Source organism: Microcebus murinus, chromosome 10, assembly GCF_040939455.1.
Source record: "Microcebus murinus isolate Inina chromosome 10, M.murinus_Inina_mat1.0, whole genome shotgun sequence".
Lineage (NCBI taxonomy): Eukaryota > Metazoa > Chordata > Mammalia > Primates > Cheirogaleidae > Microcebus > Microcebus murinus.
Window position 1 is genome coordinate 99,167,059 of NC_134113.1, and position 19,652 is coordinate 99,186,710.

The 19,652-nt window shown below is 46.2% G+C and overlaps 1 protein-coding gene across 2 annotated transcripts in view; it reads right to left on the bottom strand.

Annotated features, from left to right (window-relative positions):
* The window catches only part of CECR2 (CECR2 histone acetyl-lysine reader), a 178,176-nt gene that overhangs the window by 3,210 nt on the left and 155,314 nt on the right, over positions 1-19,652 (bottom strand). For both annotated transcript variants that reach the window (XM_012747732.2, XM_076007790.1), the window contains 2 exons: positions 10,376-18,907; positions 6,292-6,355 (listed from right to left, as the gene is read on the bottom strand). In XM_012747732.2, coding sequence (XP_012603186.2) covers positions 18,902-18,907 — 6 coding nt within the window. In that variant the 3' untranslated portion in view covers positions 6,292-6,355; positions 10,376-18,901. The remainder of the gene's footprint in view (positions 1-6,291; positions 6,356-10,375; positions 18,908-19,652) is intronic.

Sequence of the window (19,652 nt, forward strand, 5' to 3'; positions counted from 1 at the left end):
ATAAATAGAAAGAAATTAATTGGCCAACTAATATATATATATACAAAAAATTAGCCGGGCATGGTGGCGAATGCCTGTAGTCCCAGCTACTTGGGAGGCTGAGGCAGGAGGATTGCTTGAGCCAGGAGATTGAGGTTGCTGTGAGCTAGGCTGACGCCATGGCACTCACTCTAGCCTGGGCAACAAAGCGAGACTCTGTCTCAAAAAAAAAAAAAAAATAGTTTTATCTCCAAAATTAGCAATGGGAGTGAGAATTTCTAAATTAAAGACCCCACACCATGGAACCAGCTGAGGGGAGAAGCAGGGCACGAGCTGTGAGGACCCCCACCCCAGGCTGGGGGTCTGGCAGTCTTTGTGCAGTGTCATCTGTCATCGCTTGAAGCTCAACCCATGTGCCTACAAAAGCTGAAGCTTTAGGGGACTTGGTGACAAAATGTCATGAAATTAAAGTATGTTGGCTTCTCTTTGAGATATTCAATAAGTCGTTATGATAGGTAGACATGCGCTAATGCCAGGTAGCTACCTTAAAAACTGATCGGACACAACCCTTTCTGTCTGAAGCCAGAGAGTCAAATGATCGCGGACACCTCAGCTGCCTTTGCAACCATATTTTCTGCTATTCCTAGATTTAAATCATTACTTCTGAAATTGTGGTTCCCTGGCTACTGAAATAGGGGTATTTATGAAAAACCAAGGCCGGGTGCGGTGGCTCACACCTGTAATCCTAGCACTCTGGGAGGCCGAGGTGGGCGGATTGCTCGAGGTCAGGAGTTCGAAACCAGCCTGAGCAAGAGGGAGACCCCGTCTCTACTATAAATAGAAAGAAATTAATTGGCCAACTAATATATATAGAAAAAAGTAGCCTGGCATGGTGGTGCATGCCTGTAGTCCCAGCTACTTGGGAGGCCGAGGCAGTAGGATTGCTTGAGCCCAGGAGTTTGAGGTTGCTGTGAGCTAGGCTGACGCCACAGCACTCACTCTAGCCTGGGCAACAAAGTGAGACTCTGTCTTAAAAAAAAAAAAAAGAAAAGAAAAGCCAGAGAACTTAGGGACACCCCAGTCTCAGGGCCACTGCCTAGTACCTCAACTACAGAGAAGTGAGGGTCTTCAGCCATAAGGGGCACTGCCCGGCAGGGCACATGTGCGTCTCAGAGCACCCAGCCTCACTGCCCCAGACTGAGCCAAGCCACTATGATTCTAGTCCTGGAAGTTCCCTGTAGTCTCCTTGGATGCTCAAAGTTTATGATTTCATGAGATTTTTGGCACTGGTACATGTATTAGTAAAACAGTCAACCAAGAGCCATCCAACTGCCAGCCAGCCAAGGTTTAAAGGAGTAGTATCACCTTGAAACCCCAAACCTGGCAAAGGGCCCATAATTGCTCATTTGCCTAAGTGTTAGTTCACTCTACAAATGTTTGCTGAGTGCCTACTGTATGCCAGTCACACTTCTAGGCAGCAGGGATGCGACTAGAGGCAAAACAAGGCCCTGCCTTCAAGAATTTAAATCCTACAGGTTTAGCCGGGTGCGGTGGCTCATGCCTGTAATCTTAGCACTCTGAGAGGCCGAGGTGGGCAGATTGCTCGAGGTCAGGAGTTCGAAACCAGCCTGAGCAAGAGCGAGACCCCGTCTCTACTATAAACAGAAAGAAATTAATTGGCCAACTGATATATATATAGAAAAAATTAGCTGGGCATGGTGGCGCAAGACTGTAGTCCCGGCTACTCGGGAGGCTGAGGCAGAAGGATTCCTTGAGCCCAGGAGTTTGAGGTTGCTGTGAGCTAGGCTGACGCCACGGCACTCTAGCCTGGAGAACAAAGCAAGACTCTGTCTCTAAATAAATAAATAAATAATTAAATCCTACAGGTTCCGGCACGGACAGAACAAACTGCTGAAGTGATACACCCACTTTCCCACAGGGGACTGCTCCTGGCCTGCCGAGGAATTCGGGGAGCAAAATCTGCCGCTTACAGTTCACTCTGTGCTTTAGACCGCTGGCCACTGGTGGCATATCTTCTAATATCTTTTCTAGATGGGATTTAGGAAAAACAGAGAGTGCTGGGAGCGAGCTGGGCGGCTAAGACCAATCACGAGAGCCTGGGGTGCAGAATCAAGGTGCCGCTCCTGGAATTCTTTAGAACCAAAGTGGAAAAAGACTGGGGCAAAAAGTCACCTGAAAACAGAGGCTCCATGTCATTTCTTCTGGATGCAGTATCCAGGTGTGACATGGAGTTATTTCACATTGGGAAAACCAGTGCATTTATAATTTTACTTGTGATAATTGAACCCTATCAGGAAGAAGAAATTTGGATATAGGGAAACAGCATATACTTCCATGTTTTAGGCATCAAAAGGTGGAGTACAGGAGATAATGATTGTATCTCCTCACTACCCCATTTCCAGGAACTACCTTCTTTTCCTTTGGTCTCTAGTTGGTTGTGTGGGAACTGCCCTGCTCCTAAAGTGTAACTCCACTCCTGGCTAATGTTGACTATGTAGGGAGGGGTTCCTGAGTTATTCACTCCCTTTTGTAGGAGTTTTAATAGAGAGTATAGGCCAGGCGCGGTGGCTCACGCCTGTAACCCTAGCACTCTGGGAGGCTGAGGCAGGAGGATCTCTCAAGATCAGGAGTTCGAAACCGGCCTGAGCAGGAGCGAGACCCTGTCTCTACTAAAAATAGAAGAAATTAATTGGTCAACTAAAAATATATAGAAAAAATTAGCCGGGCATGGTTCGCTTGAGCCCAGGAGTTTGAGGTTGCTGTGAGCTAGGCTGACGCCACGGCACTCTAGCCTGGGAAACAGAGTGAAATTTTGTCTCAAAAAAAAAAAAAAAGAAAAGAAAAAGAAAAAGAAAGAAGAGAGTATGTAGCCTCTTTTAAGGAGTTTTTTATCTGTAACATACAAAACTTAGGACCTAACCCAAAGTTGTCATAGGATTTGGGAAACAGAGTATGAGAGAGATGAACAAAGCAGACCCACAGAGATAAGGTGATGGGAGAGACATCTGGTGGTACCAGCCTGAAATCCCGACTGCACAGGGACCCCTTCATCCACAGGGATGTCCCACTACCGTTCTCATGAATTGACTTGTCTTTTGCTAGTCAGAGTTAGCATTTGTAATTTGCAAACCAAAGCGTCCTTAACTAATGAACATGTCTTAAATAAAACCCTCAAATTCCATTTAATAGCAATTGAGTGATGTAGACAGAGCCGTAAAGGTTCATTGTTGTGTGAGGTCACCGTGGCCTGGCTTGGAAAAGGAAGCAGATGTGGGCCTTAGAGAACAAGGAAAATTTTAAAGGAGGAGGAGGCCGGGTGCGGTGGCTCACGCCTATAATCCTAGCACTCTGAGAAACCGAGGTGGGTGGATTGCCTGAGGTCAGGAGTTCGAAACCAGCCTGAGCAAGAGGGAGACCCCGTCTCTACTATAAAAAGAAATTAATTGGCCAACTAATATATATAGAAAAAATTAGCTGGCCATGGTGGCGAATGCCTGTAGTCCCAGCTACTCGGGAGGCTGAGGCAGGAGGATCGCTTGAGCCCAGGAGTTTGAGGTTGCTGTGAGTGAGGCTGACGCCACGGCACTCACTCTAGCCTGGGCAACAAAGTGAGACTCTGTCTCAAAAAAAAATAAAATAAAAAATAAATTAAAAAATAAAAATAAAGGAGAAGGAGGGGAAGGCAGCCTGGACATGGACTGTGGGAAACTGGCTGCAAGGGCAGGTCAGGCCGGATGGGGGTGCCTGGATTGCCAGGTGCAGTAAGTGCCCTCCAAAAAGTAAATTTTAAAATTTGAGCCTGTAGGCAGTGAGATAACACTGAATGATTTTAAGGGGAAATATCCTGTTGAGTGAGGTATGAGGATAACTGGAAGAAGGGTTGAGGGAAGCCTGGGCAGATATCAATCAGGCCTTGCCAGTGGTACGGCCAAGTGCAGCAGGAAGGAGTGGGGCAGTGGACAGGGTTAGCTGGGAGAGAACTTTCTAAAGAAGAAAAGCCCTGGAAAAAAAAAGAAAGAAAAGAAAAGCCCTGGACTTGGTGACTGTGCAGGGCTGAGGAGAGGGGAGAGCAGTGGAACAGTCTCGGGCTGAAGAAAGAGGGGGTGAGTTAGCAAAGGCAGCTGCACTGGGGAAGGAGAGTCCAGGGCCACTAAGGCTTCAGCACGGTTTCCCTGGCGCAGCGGGGAGCGGGCAGGCAGGGCCAGACCAGCACCTCGAAGCAGATGGCTCCTGCCAGCTTGTGGGCCTGGCCAGTCCTAGCCCCGGGGGCCCATTTCCACACGTCTTTCCAGGCACTGGCGCCCACTCCCTCACCACGCCAGGCTCTATTCTCAAACAAGGAGGTGGCTCAGGCTGGTCATGGCCCACAGTCAGAAGCAGACAGGTGGGGGGCTGGGAGGAAGCCAGAGTGTGAAGCCCTCACATCAGAGCAGACCTGTGGCCCGTCCTGCCTGCTGGGCTAAGGCCTGCTGCTGAACACTCAGGGAACGATCAATTCCTTTTTGTTACTAATGAACATTTGTTGTATTTCTTAAAGTACTTAAAGTAATAGAAACAAATTAGAAAGTTCAGAAAGCATAGAAAACTGGCTGGGTGCAGTGGCTCACACCTGTAATCCTAGCACTCCGAGAGGCCAAGGCAGAGGATCACTTGAGCTCAAGAGTTCGAGACCAGCCTGAACAAGAGCAAGACCCCATCTCTACTAAAAACAGAGAAAATTAGCTAGGCATGGTGGCGCATGCCTGTAGTCCTAGCTACATAGGAGGCTGAGGCAGGAGGATCACTTGAGCCCAAGAGTTTGAGGTTGCTGTGAGCTAGGATGATGCCACTGCACTATAGCCAGGGTGACACAGTGAGATTGTCTCAAAGAAAAAAAAAGTGCAGAAAATCGTAACGTGATTCTTAATACACTGTTCCTCAGGATCCTATTTTGAAGGAGACACAACTCTGTAGAGAAATGACCTAGCTGATGAGCTGCAGGGACCCCAGGCCAGGGTTTTCTGAGCTCCCTGGATCACACCTTTCTATTCTTCCCACCATAAAACATTCCATTCTCTCGACTTCTGTGACTCAAGGTTTCCCCTGCCAGCAGCCTGTGCCAGGTCACCCCCGAGTGTCCCTCGTAGTGCCGGCAGTCTCCAGCCTGCTCCTCTCAAACTGCTCTCCATACCGCCACTCCGCTCGGGGAGGGCACGTCCAGGCAAGAGCCTTGCGCCTCCCCACTGCTCCCAGGACAGGCCCTTGCTCCTCTCCCTGCCCCCTCCGAACTTCTTTTGCTTTGGGCACACGTCACAGTCTTGCATCTCAGCCCTGCACAGACTGTCCCTCCTACTGAGGACACTCTTCCCCACCCACACCCAATAAATTATTAACTGTTCTTTGGCCTTCAGCTCAGATGTCACTTCCTCCCATCAGCCTTTCTGAAGTCCCTCAAATCTTGGCCAGGAGCCCTCTCCTGTGATCCCATTTAATACTCAGTTACACACTTACCACGCTGTGTCACCACCACTCATTTACTGACCTGCATCCCCATCAAAAATGTGAGTCGTCTGAAAGTAAGATGGTCTCAGGGCGGTGTCCCTGGCCCAGGGGCAGAGCGGTGTCCAGTGAGTTTGGTTGCACTAGGGAACCAGGAGCGGGCTACTGCTCTGACTCTGCAGTCAGTTTCATCACAAGACCGTCGGGGCCTCAGGGGTGAGCCCGCGTCCCTGCCTGCCTTCTCACAGCGCAGCAAGGGGAGTGCTCCCAGGGCCGAGCCCTCTCTAGCAGCCAGGAGCCAGTTTTTAATTTTTTGAGACAGTCTCACTCTGTTGCCTGGGCTAGACTGCCGTGGCGTCAGCCTAGCTCACAGCAACCTCAAACTCCTGGGCTCAAGCGATCCTACTGCCTCAGCCTCCCGAGTAGCTGGGACTACAGGCATGCGCCACCATGCCCGGCTAATTTTTTCTATATATTTTTAGTTGTCCAGCTAATTTCTTTCTATGTTTAGTAGAGATGGGGTCTCGCTCTTGCTCAGGCTGGTTTCGAACTCCTGACCTTGAGAGATCCACCAGCCTCGGCCTCCTAGAAGGAGCCAGTTCTTTATCACCAAGGGAATAACTTGCTTCCTGGCTGAGCTGTCCCAAAGCCGGGGGTGGCCACTCCCTCCTGCCCACCTGCTTCCTGATTTGCAGCGAATAAGATGGGAGACCCTGTCCTGCTGTCTGCTCTTCCCCTTCCCAAAAGGTTTATTTGCTAGAAGAGTCTTTTCCCACCAACTCTAACCTTGCTACAGACAGACAAGACACTTACCTGCTTTCAGTAAGAAACTTCTGCCTTTTCAGGAACCGGAGATACAGGCCAGATCACTGCCGACCTGCAGGGAAGAGTTGGTTTGCAATGCTGGTGGCCAGGCTGGTTTTTCCTTCTGTTTAGTTAGTGTCCGCTGCAGTTTCCCAGACCCTCTCCCCACTTACTGCACCTGCAAACAGGCTGGTTTGAATCCAACCCCAAGAGGCTCTTACACAGCCAAGCCAAGCTGTTCCTTCCCAGGTAGCAGGCAGGTGGCTGTTCACTTGCTTGCTAGCATGACTCGGACAGAAGTCCAGGCTGGGAAAAGATTTGAACAGGGCAGCCTGGGGGTGAGGGGAGACTCACCGCCCACTCAGAGACCTGGAGCCAGGGAGGCGGACGACTGAAAATCAATGCAATGCAAACACTTCTGCAAGACGCTGGGTGCCAGAACTCATCTCTGCTCCTCAGTCTCATACACTTTTCTCATTGCAGGGAATCAACTATTTCAATGACCGGAAGGCACCCTCCCTGCAGGAATACTTTTTGTACATTTTGTGTTTGTCCAGGGACTACCATGTGCTCAGCTGCAGGCGGGCTGCAAGGTAGTTTTGGCACCTTCAAGAATGTCACAACTGAATGCTGTTAATATTTATTCTGTATTGATAATAGTCTGTCTTGCCACTACAAGTAAACTCCATTTAATATTTTCTTCTCTAGCATAGCACTGTCATTTTTTTGTGTGTGAAAATGGTTATTTATTACAATAATGAGTCATATAAATTTTCAATAAAAGCACAAACTTTCTTATCTTAAAAAAAAATGTCACAACTGAGTGGTGAGCTCAGTGCTGCAGGAGTTTAGGATTTCTTCTAGTTTGGAGAACTGGAAAGGTTTGGGGGAGAAAGTGCAATTGATTTAGGGCTGGAGGAGAGGCTTAGATATTGATGGAATTATAAAAACCAGGGCAGAGAGGTGAAACCGAAACCTAGCTCCTCTTTAGAGGCAAATTGTCTAAATTGCAGTGAGCAATAAGGCAGTACAGGCAAAACAAAGCTGGTACACTGTGTTGGGTCCAGACGGTATAGGGCCTTGTTGCCAGACCAAGGATCTGAGAGAGACGAGAAATCAGCATCACCAGACTTTTAAGTCAGAGACCCAGGTTCGAACCCCAGCTCCCAAGTTATTAGCTATCTCACTTTAGGCAAGTTACTTAACTCAGTGCTTTCTTCATTAAAATTAGGGGATGAGATACCCACTCAGTACACTTGTAATGAGGATTAAATGAGGATGTAGAGTGAACCTTGGAGTAAAACTGCTTTTGAACAAACTAGTTGAATCCTAGCTTACTGATTATTAGTTGTGTGATCTTAAATAACTTCTCCGTGCCTGCTTGTTCATCTAGGAAATGGGACTCTCACTTAGTGCCATGTGCCTGGCACGTGGTGTTCACTAAATGATAATTTTTTCTCTACTTTTCTTGTGGGCAATGGGAAGCTGATATAGGGTGCTATTGAGTGGGGAGCCCAGGGCACAATGTAGGCTCATGGCAGTGCCAAGTGGTTTGGACGGGTCAGGGAGATGGCAATAATCTAGGCAAGAGATGAGAAACTGCAAGAAGGAGGGAATATGTTCAAGAAAGAGCGGCACCACTGCACCCCTCTCTAGGAAGGATAGTAACAAAAAACAGAAAACAAGTGCTGGTGAGGATGTGGAGAAACTGGAACCCTTGTGCATTGCTGGTGAGAATGTAAAATGGTGCAGCCACTGTGGAAAACACCATGGCAGTTCCTCAAAAAATTAAGTGCAGAATTACCATATGATCCAGCAATTTCACTTCTGGGTGCATTCCCAAAAGACTGAAAGCAGGACAGACAACTGTCCACCCGCATTCATAGCACCATTATTAATGACAGCCCCAAAGTGAAAACAACCTGTGTTCACTGAATGGAAAAACAAAATGTGGATACAATGGAACATTACTCCACTTTAAAAAGGACACATGCTCCAACATGGATATACCTTGAGGACATTATGCTAAGTGAAATAAAACAGTCATGAAAGGACAAATATTATATGATTCCACTTATATAGAGGTACCTAGAATATTCAAATTCAGGGACTGAACACAGAAAAATGACTATGGGGCTGGGCAAGGGGGAATGGGCAGGTAGTGTTTAATGGGCACACAGTTTGTTTGAGAAGGTGAGAATGTTCTGGAGATGGAGGCTTGTGATGGTTGCATGTCAACGTGAATGTACTTAATACCACTGAAATGCATCCTTTAAGTGGTAGTTTCTGTTATGTATACTTTACCACCATAAAAGCAAGAAAGCCAGGTAAACAATGAAACTAACAAGGTTACATTTAAATGTAATTGGATGACACAAGGGGTGGGGGTGGGGGCTCATTGTTAATGTACAGTATAATAAAGTGGTTAAGAAAAGATTTAAGACCAGGCACAGTGGGTCACACCTATAATCCCAGCACTTTGGGAGGCTGAGGCAGGAGAATCACTTGAGGCCAGGAGTCTGGGACCAGCCTGAGCAAGAGCAAGAGGGAGACCCTGTCTCTAAATTAGCCGGGCATGGTGGCGCATGCCTGTAGTCCCAGCCACTCGGGAGGCTGAGGCAGGAGGATCGCTTGAGCCCAGGAGTTGGAGGTTGCTGTGAGCTAGGCTGACGCTACGGCACTCTAGCCGGGATGACAGAGTGAGACTGTCTCAAAAAAAAAAGAAAAAAAGGGGAGTGTGGTCCTGCAGCATGAGGAAGGAGGCTGCAGGTGGAAATGACAGCACCCAAAGGGAGGGCACAGGGACTTCTCATCCTTGCAGCCACTCTTATTCTGCTCTCCCCCCGGCGTGGGACAGAGGGACCCCGATTGTCTTGACCCATGTGAACTAGCCAGCACAGCGCAGGCGAGCCTCCTGCAGTCTATTAGAAGCATGCTATGCTGCGTGCCAGCTCTGAATGAGATGTTCAGCTTAGACTACATGTGTCTGAGAACCAAAATGTAAATGCCAGGGCCATTCCTACCTGTCTGCGTGGGGTCCACAAGGGGGGTGAGTTACAGCAGACCACTGGGCCCTTTGAAGGCACTGGTCTAAGTAGGTCTGGGGAGGGATGCCAGAATCTCCATTTGTGACAGGTTCCAGGTGATGTCAATGCTGCAGGTCCAGGGGCTATATTCTGACTCCATAAGAGACTAACTTGCTAAGGAAGTTGCTGAGGCTATCCCCACCATCCTTTCTCCGAGTTGCAGTTTCTGCAGATCCATGCCAAGTCTCCAGGAAATGTTTAGTATTACACTGGACATAATTACTGATGACTGCAGTTTCTGAATTATGTCATCATTTTAGTCTAACCCAGTTAGAGTAGAGCCAGGGTGAACAGAGAGACATTCAGACAGGAACAAGGAGTCAGAGAAGACTAGGTATAGAGACTGCTGGATGGAACAAGCTATCCAATGGCTGTCCCTGGCTGGGCGCGGCAGCTCACGACTGTAATCCTAGCACTCTGGGAGGCAAAGGCGGGCGGATCGCTCAAGGTCAGGAGTTCGAGACCAGCCTGAGCAAAAGTGAGACCCTGTCTCTACTAAAAATAGAAAGAAAATTAATTGGCCAATTAGAAGTATATAGAAAAAATTAGCTGGGCATGCCTGGTGGCACATGCCTGTAGTCCCAGCTACTCGGGAGGCTGAGGCAAGAGAATCGCCGGAGCCCAAGAGTTGGAGGTTGCTGTGAGCTAGGCTGACGCCACAGCACTCTACCCCAGGCAAAGAGTGAGACTCTGTCTCAAAAACAAACAAACAAAAAAAAAAAACAGAAAAAAAAACACAACAAATTAAATGGGCAGAGACCACCAATGCCCCACCCTCCTGCTACAAATATATTGCAGGAAAGGAACAAAAATATCTTTCCTTAACCTGCTACCTTAGTTAAGCAGTGTACTCCTTCTAGCACCTTACTACAGTCCAGTTTTTCTGTATTCTAATTCTCCCGCTAATGTGAACTCAGACCAGAGGACACTATTTTTGTGTCCCCAAGAACCTTTTTGTATTCTTGGTAACTAGGAAAAGAGACATACAGTAGATATTTAATACTTACTGAAATCTTGACTGCGAGTTAGTTAATCTTCATCTTAGTTCTTGAGGCAATCACGGGCCAGGCTTCACTTGGAACTCATCTTTGCCTTCCTACTGCAGACTCAATTCCTTCCCAAGGCAACACCCCTGGACATCATCCAAGGAACTAACTCCATTGCTTTTAAAATCTCTGTCCAGCTTTAACTGGCTAGAATAGGGCTACTCGTCCTTGTCATATGCCATCCAGAATGAGGCTCAAAATCCAGATTCTAGGAGCAGGCTGTGCTTTCCCTAACCTGAAGACTTCTCAAGGGCACCTGAATTGATATGCATGTCATGGATGCAGAAGGGGGTTGGGATTTCAGCACACAATAGCCCAATCTGGGGATTTTCCAGCTGCCTTCTTGGCTAGTATTTTGCACTGAAGGTTTTTGCTAAAATCGTCCAAAGAGGAACAAGCCTTGCTAGCAGAAATGGACTAAAATAGATGCACAGACGTCCTTTTAAAAGCCCCAGGGAAGAGGCCCAGGAAACAGACCTGCAGGGGTGGGGGAGGACAGTGAAAGCCTCCCGGATAACAGGCTCTGCCTCAGCTCCAAGGCCACCTAGGAGAGCAAGGGCACCTCTTGCATAACCACTTCACAACAGAAGCCATTCACCTCCTCAGGAGGACTCCAGGGTCAAGACTGGCCTCCGGAAGAGCCTGTCAGACTTTTCTAAATTGTGTTAATAGCACTCTCAGAGCAGGTAAAGACTGTAGCGAAATGGAGCCCCTAGAGGGGCTGTTTATAAAATTAAAGTGTCTTTCCTATCAAAACAGGAATTGGTTTAGTGACAAGATGTTAATCTTTAACCAGAGAAGCACCTTCGGATGGCTCCAAATGTCAAAATGGAAATTTCAGATTATCAGTTGTTTGTTTTTTTTTTTTTGAGACAGGGTCTCACTCTGTCCTGGGCTGGAGTGCAGTGGCGTCCTCATAGCTCACAGCAGCCTCCAACTCCAGGACTCAAGCGATTCTCCTGTGAGGCCTCCCAAAGTGCTAGGATTACGGGTGTGAGACATTGTGCCAGGCCTGATCGGAGTTTTTATTTATTTATTTTTTTCATGATCAGAGTTGAGACTAATCCACAGTAAGAATTTATGGCTTTCTTTTTATGCTCCAATTTTAAGAAACTCACTGCGTAAGATAATCATCGTGCAGGATGCATTACTGATGGCTTAACAAGTAATATTGTCAAATAATAACAACTTCAACAAAAGAGCTGGACTAACACTGCCTACTGTATTTGAAACAGTTGACTAGTGAGTGGAAGACATTAACTTTTGTTATTTTTTGTTGTTTTGGGTTGCAAGAAGATAAATCTTGAAATGCTCTAAATGGCACTTAACTAAGTGCTAAGTTCATTGAAAAAATAAAGTTAAAGCTTATCATTAGCTAAATCTGTCCAAAAAACTCTGGTTTTTGGTGAGAAATTCATGTCAAGTTAGCAGGGTTTCCAGTTGAGAATCCAAAAGTTAGAAACCCAAGTTTACACGTATTTTCGGCGGGTGATGCTAATATGCACAGGGAGTGGAGCTGCTAATGTCACCTAAGCCACTGACATAGCTGGAACAGACTCTGGATAAGCTGGCAGGACAGTGAAGGATGTCAGGCCAAAGTGTCCTGCTCCCCAGCCCAGTCAAGGCAAAAGGAAACACTGAGACACTGAAACAAGATGAACAATTTGACTAGCATCATATCAGATCTGGTGTTTTACTCATGACTTTCACTTTAAAGTTTATTTTTTTCATCTCAGAAATTATATGGAAATGGGCTGGGTGCGGCAGCTCACACCTGTAATCCTAGCATTCTGGGAGACCGAGGTGGGAGGATCACTTGAGCCCAGGAGTTTGAGACCAGCCTGAGCAAGAAAGAGACCCTGTCTCTATCAAAAGTAGAAAAATTAGCCAGGTGTGGTGGTACATGCCTGTCATCCCAGTTATTTGGGAGGCTGAGGCAGGAGGATTGCTTGAGCCCAGGAGTTTGAGGTTGCCGTGAGCTATGATGATGCCACTGCACTCTGGCTGGGGCGACAGAGCAAGAGTCTGTCTCAAAAAGAAAATAAAATAAAGTTAGCCAATTATAGTGTATCAATGGGGATAAATTTGACAGCAAACAATTGATGATCAAAAGGGAAAAGATCTGTTATTATCCTAAAAAATGATAAACCTGAGTGGAACCAATTTGGAAACTGGTACTACTTGTGGTTGTTTTTATGGAATGAAGATCACTTACAAGGCCAATTAAAGATGCTCCTTGACTTCCAATGGGATTATAACCCAATAAATCCATTGTAAGGTGTGAATAGCTTAAGTTGAAAATGTATTTAATACACCTAGCCTACCTTAAGCGTTCTCAGAACTTACATTAGCCTACATTTGGGCAAAATCATCTAACATGGAGCCTATTTTATAATGAAGTGTTGAATATCTCATGTAACCTTTTTTTTTTTTTTTGAGACAGAGTCTTGCTTTGTTGCCCAGGCTAGAGTGAGTGCTGTGGCGTCAGTCTAGCTCACAGCAACTTCAAACTCCTGGGCTCGAGCAATCCTACTGCCTCAGCCTCCCGAGTAGCTGGGACTACAGGCATGTGCCACCATGCCCAGCTAATTTATTTATATATATATATATATTAGTTGTCCAATTAATTTCTTTCTGTTTATAGTAGAGACGAGGTCTTGCTCTTGCTCAGGCTGGTTTTGAACTCCTGACCTCAAGCAATCCACCCGCCTCGGCCTCCCAGAGTGCTAGGATTACAGGTGTGAGCCACCGTGCCCGGCCATCATGTAATTTCTTGAATATTGAATGGTTGTGTGGGTACTCAAAGCATGGTTCCTATTGAGTATGTATTGCTTTCACACCATTGTAAAGTTGAAAAATCCTAAATCTGACCTTTATAAGCCAAGAGCTATCTGTATCAAAGGATAAAACAGGCCAGGAGTTTTACCTGACTGGTAACAATATGACTACTTTCAATCTATTCTCCAACCCCATCCCCACACCTCCCCATAAAAAAAAGCCTCCCAGGAACTGGAAATAAAAATGAAATAATGTGGGCCAGGGTAAAGCACCTACTCATTAGCCTGTGGCGCCCTCTCCTGGCCACCTGGACTTCACAGACAGCTCCCCCACCATCAACCATGCCCTTCACCTGCCTGGTGCACCCCGGACAGGGATCAAATCATGTGCCACAGGTGTACCCCTAACCCCTACCAGTGATGTGCCAAGGGCTGGGGGGTGGCAGATGCACACAGTGGTGCTGACGGCATTAGCTGTGAGGCGTGTTCTGCCTGACAAGCGGGGTGCCCGCCTTCCCCCTGTTCTGACTCTGCAGAGCCTGCACTGGCACAATCCCTGCCCATCCAGCTGTCCCCAATCCTTGTGAATCAGAATCCAGATGGGGATGGCACTTTTGGGGGGAATGGCACTGTGGCCCAGTTCACACCTTTGTCCTGATGGAGCTCTGGTTTGCGCTGGTGATAAAAGTGACACGTGGACACACCACACACACAGCAGAGCCTTGCTATTTTAAGAATGTACTTTATACAAAATAACCAGTTCATATGGAAATAAATCTACAGACCTCTGAGGATCAAAAAACCTTTTAAAAAGTTCTTTTAAAAATTATTCAACACACAATATTGAACTAACTATTGAGGTAAGTGTCGCTCTCAGTGAAACAGGGAATCAGCAGACCACAACAAAATATACACAATATAAAAATAAATAGCCTTCCCCTTTCCAGTGCTGGCCAGGAAGGCTGGCACAGCTTCCGCAGCCGGAGCAAAGACTTCTGCACCGCGTGCCGAGGCTGGTGGAGACTGACCCAGGCCCAGGGGCTGCACATGGCAGGGGAAAGGTGCCTGAGCCCCAGCTAGGGAAAGACAAGGGCCACTCCTCTACGAAAGGGGGTCAGCATTTCAATAACTTACGCAGTATCCACCCGTTCCCACCCTTCCCACCCCTTTCAAAAACACATGCAGGACAGTCAGCTGGTTATCAGGCACTGCTACTTCAGTCAGTCCTCTCCTGCAGAGCCAGAGCCAGACTAGGTAGAAAGTTCAATCCAAGCCCAGAGGCTGTCCCTTCAAATGTCTGTGTAGAGCACAGGGATCAACACCCAGCCTGGAGACAAAGCTTGTGCCACAACTTAATTTGAGAAATGGGATGCAACAATGTTCATTTAAAGTCTGCTTTCCCAAAGGGAGAGCAGGGCCAGGCTCTGTGGCCTAAGGCTGCACGGTGGAGTCCAACCCACTGAGAAAAAAAAGGGAACCCAGCTTCTTACGCAAGTGTCAATCACATTCTGCGTTCCTAGAGATATCAGCCCAAGAATAAACCCTCTGCACGCTCAACCAAACTCCACTTGTCCTCAATGCAGTTGCTGTCCAGAGGGCTGCCTGCTAGACACTGCACCCCATAAGCCTCAGGATCAAATAGCACATGACTCGCTAATACATGGAACTGATTTCTGCAAGGGGGGGGAGGCTCCGTGAAGAATCTGCAGGGGGTGAGATGACTGGCAGACACAAAAGGTGGCAACAATACTAGAAAATCCTAAGCTTTTCATTTCTTTGAACACCAAGGTCTCTGGATGCATGTCAGGATTCTGACATTGTGGAAGTGTCCTTGCCGAGGGACTGCTGGATTGAGCCTTCCTGTGACACTTCAAATTAGGTCGTAAGGGCAGTATATTATTTACAGATGTAAACTTTCATAAGAAAGAAACAAGCCCAACCCAGTATTATAGTATGGATCGCAAGCTTGCTTCTGATAGCTGTGTTGACTGCAACTCTGATTTTGTGGGTTTGGGATGGCACTTAGCAAACCCTTTGCAGGGATTCGCATAGCAGAGTAGGTATCAGCATAAATAGTAATAACAGTATAGCAGGTAAGCACCATGGGATCCTGATGCCCAGTGGCTAGCCCCAAGAAGCACTCTGAAGGGTCAGGCTAGAGTAAATCAACATTTAGAGTCGAGGCTTGACCCAACTGAGGGCACAAACTATAAGTCTTAAGGTGTTCAATAAACAATATAAAGATAGGTGTGGAAAAGTTTGCCTCTTGAGAGCAGTCTGACCTGGGCTCGGTGAAATAAAAGAACTGAATAATAAGCTCTGAATAATAATAAGTACCAGAAGAACTAAACCTACTTGATTTAGGAGAGGTGGAGTAGCTTTAATTTTATTATTAAGAAGTGGGATGGAAAGCTATATAAAGAAGAATTCTGCATACTTTTCCCTTCCTTATTCTCCACCATAATCAATTTTAGCCAACAGCTCTGGCCACTTTTTTAATGAACAGATTTGGTGGGTGGGGGTGTGGGGGTTAGCCAAAGCCACAGCTCTTATCAAAGGCTATACTTTTCTTTCTGGATTTCTTATTGCTCTTGGGACTTAGGGAAACAGTTTCTAATTTAACACAACTCTAATAAAGGTTATCTGTGAATGTCAGATCAAATAGGTGTGATGCTGTTTCCAATTATCCATGGATCTAAGCCATCCCTTCTCCTGGGGACCACTGAGAGCCAGCACACTGAGAAGGTGACAGAGACCAACAGGGTGAAATGTCCTTTTAGCCTGAAAGCAAATCTTTTCAGGACACTCTTCCACACTACTTTCTAATTATATCACATAGCCATCCTTTCCCTAATGGAGAAGATGGCAAATGCATTTGCATCTGCTTTAAGACATTGCATCTGCTTAAGACACTTGGAAAGAAGTGCTAGAGGAAAAAGAAAAGATGAGAAGAAAGATCCTGTTTGGGAGCGAGTGGACTAGGGGTTCACAGCAGCTCAGTCATTATGTATGTTCCTGCAATCTTGCAGCTTCTGACAGCTGATAGCAGACCTGCACTTCAAAGACCAGCTGAGGCTCAGGACGTACCATGGACAGGGGCGAAGCACTGGTACCTGTAATGCATGACCAAATTCCCACATAGGATACAGCAAGGCTGCCAGCTGTGCTGTTGCTCTTGTTCACAGTGTTATAATGTAATACAGCAGTTCAATTTCCTATTGCTCTTCCTTAGTATCTCCTTATCTGTCTAAAAACCAAGAAAGGAGACTAAGAATCAAGGATTTAATTCATTTTTTCTAATATTGTTCACAGCATCTTTCTAACAACAGGTAATTGGAGGTAGGGGGCTGGGGGAATGAGGAGACAGGGTTACCCTGAGCAATGTGCACATAGCTGCTCAAATACCAGGAGGGCAGAAGGGAAGGGTACAACCAGCCCCACTTTTAGTTACAGTCCACTCCTACCCAGGCCTCTAGGTTATTCAGCACAAAGCAACTCCTACAGTGTTAGCACCATGGGAAAAGGCCCCATGGTTACCATACTCCTACTTAGGGAAAAGTTAGCAGCCTCCAATTCAAGCCAGCATTAGCAGGAAAAGAGAAAGTGGCCAAATACTCAGGGCCTTGACCAGGTCTAAGCAGCCGCAAACTACTTTTTCCCTCCTCAGTGCTTCTGCACAAACACGGAAACTGAAGTAGTAATGTTTTGACCTTTTAGCTTATACTAGGCTCAAGGGCAGACCAAGACATATCCACAATCTGACCTTTTTACTTTTCTAAAACAGATTATGCCAGTGATAGGTTTCTAACAATTAAGAGCCAATGAGAACACAGGCTCAAAACTCAGTCTACTTGCAAACATGCCAAATTTAAAATTAAAGTCTCTGTTAGAGAAAAATTCATATTTTTGTGCCTTATACCTCAGAGGCATGTGTGTTCCCTACTCAACTCTGCCCAAATGCTAAGAGCCACCACCAAGGTTGATGGGCATTCACTTATTGGTGTGACTCCTATTATCACACTGGAACCGCTGTCTTGAGTTCCATCTCTGTAACACGGATGCTTCCAATTTGTTTCCTTTCCCAATGATACCATGTTTAGCAAAGTGGAAATGTTGACAGTTCCAGGTTTCATTAAGGATGTTGAAATTGTGGGGAAAGATTCTACTGCCTCCACCCACAGGTGAATTTATACGAAACTAGGGCAGATGAATATTTCATGGAGGCTTTTCTACTATGGCAAAAGCATGCTTAACACACACTATTCTTTACCAACCCCTATCATTTCAGGACATTTTTCTTAATCTTTTCCTTGTGGGATATTCAGAAGTTCATAACATGGGTCCTAACTTTGGTGACATCTTAGCTAAAATCAAATACAGAATGCTAAACAGGGAGATTCCAGTGTAACTCATTTCTAAAACTGTAATAAAGCAATTTAATACTGTAAAATTGTTTCCTATCACAGATACAAGAAATAATTTCCAAGAACTTATTCTTGACACTATTTTAAATCACCATGACTGATTTTACTATGATTCACTTAAAATGAATAAAAACTATATATACTGAAATATTCCTAAATTCAAACTGTCAATCTATCGAATACATTTTTCCTATTCAAACCTGTGCAATTTCTTTATTGATACTAACATACACAAACCTGAGTAGTCACTTCCACAAAGTGTGATTCATGCCAGAACGCTTTGTGTGTTGCCTTCTAAATCACAGTCCTGACAGGTCTGTGAAGAGTATGATTCAGTAAGTGAAATACTCTAGTGATCCCAATTCCTGATACTGGTTTACAACTATCTGATAGGGCTGTTGGCAAAACCAGGCAGGGACACCACTTTCTCAAATATAGGAGTTGGACCACCAGAGTGAGAGAGCAGCCCGTTTCTGTGGGCTGAATCTTCTGGTAGGCCACAGCAAAGCACTCTGCCTCCAAACTGAGAGAAATGGTTAGGGGATAGCATAACTATTCTCTCTTAGGCTGCTTCAAGGAAGGCTGTTTACTCAGAAAGGCTGGCCAGCCACTAAGGAAATAGACAGTGACATACCGTAAGATTAAACCTTTCCTATGCTCTTATCCAGCTTCCAAAAGTATGCAGTGTGACATGATTGTAAACAGATAATGATCACTCCAGTGCTGTGTGCCCACCACAGTTAAGACTCCCCTTTCTTCCACATCCCCACCTACCCTACCCTTCCCACTTTATGTACAATACATTCACCACCAACAAAAATTATTTTAAAAGGCAACATGAAAATTCTGTAAACTGGACCCAGCTCCAAAAACATTAATACTACGAGTAGTCCCTTCCCCAAATATATACCTGAGTTTAGCTGCTCATCAAAATTTAAAAGCACCACTCCATTCTTGAGTACCCCCCCCCCCAAGTTTAAAGTGATTTTCCCTGAAAAGAGTCTCAGGATTTGGAAAAGTCATCATCAACTCCAGGTTCACTTGTTCTTCTCGACTGTCTATACCAGCTACACAAGCGATCCTGGACCCAGGACCTCTGCTGGCTGTGTGAGTCATCTACGGAGTGTGCTTCCTGCCCAGTGAACGGCTCCGGGACGGTGAGTCACTGTGAAGGATGGAGCAGGGTGACAGGAATAGAGATGGGCAAGGGTCATCCCCTAGCTCTCCATGTCCCAGTCTTCACGTGCAGCTTTCCATTTCCTGGGTGGCTATTTCCCCTCCTTGGACTAGCTCTGAGAGAAACAGAGAAAACAAAGGCCTTTTAAAGAATATAAAAAATTATGTGAGCTGTTAAAAAGTAAGTGAGAGAACTGCCTGTGCTCCTCTGCATCTGGGAGAACAGGTGGATTGTGTTTTACCGGCCACAGTCCAAGCACAGAAGGCGGGCTCCAGGGCCCTGGGCTTCTGACTGCAGACCCCAGACCCACTGAGATGGCGGCAGGACTTCCTGCACACTAGGAAATGCTGACGGTGTGGGTGATGACAGCGATCGCTTCACGGGCGCTAAGGAAAGGGTTGAATGAGACACTGCATGTGGAAGCTCTCAGCACAGGACCTGGCAGACAAGCAGCACTCATAGGCAGCTACTGTCATTCCAAAACCTGAATGACTAGTCTCTCCCAAATGAGGTGGGTAGGAAGGATAAAATAGACAAGGGATCATGGCAAAAGAAATGCTGGTACCAGATTTGGAAAAACTGTGGTTTAACTATTCTCCAGATAGCTAGTTACCACATAGAAGTAGGAACCCGGGCAATATAGGAAGACCACTGTCTCTATGAAAAAGTAGAAAAAACTCGCCAGGCGTGTGGTGTCCCCCTTCATCTATAGTCTCAGCGAAGTCAGGAGGATCACCCAAGCCCAGGAGTTCAAGGATGCAGTGAGCTATAATGATGCCACTGCACTCTACTACAGCCTGGGCAAGAGTGAGACCTTGTCTTTAAAAAAAAAAAAAAAAGAGTAAAAGGAATGCAAGAGA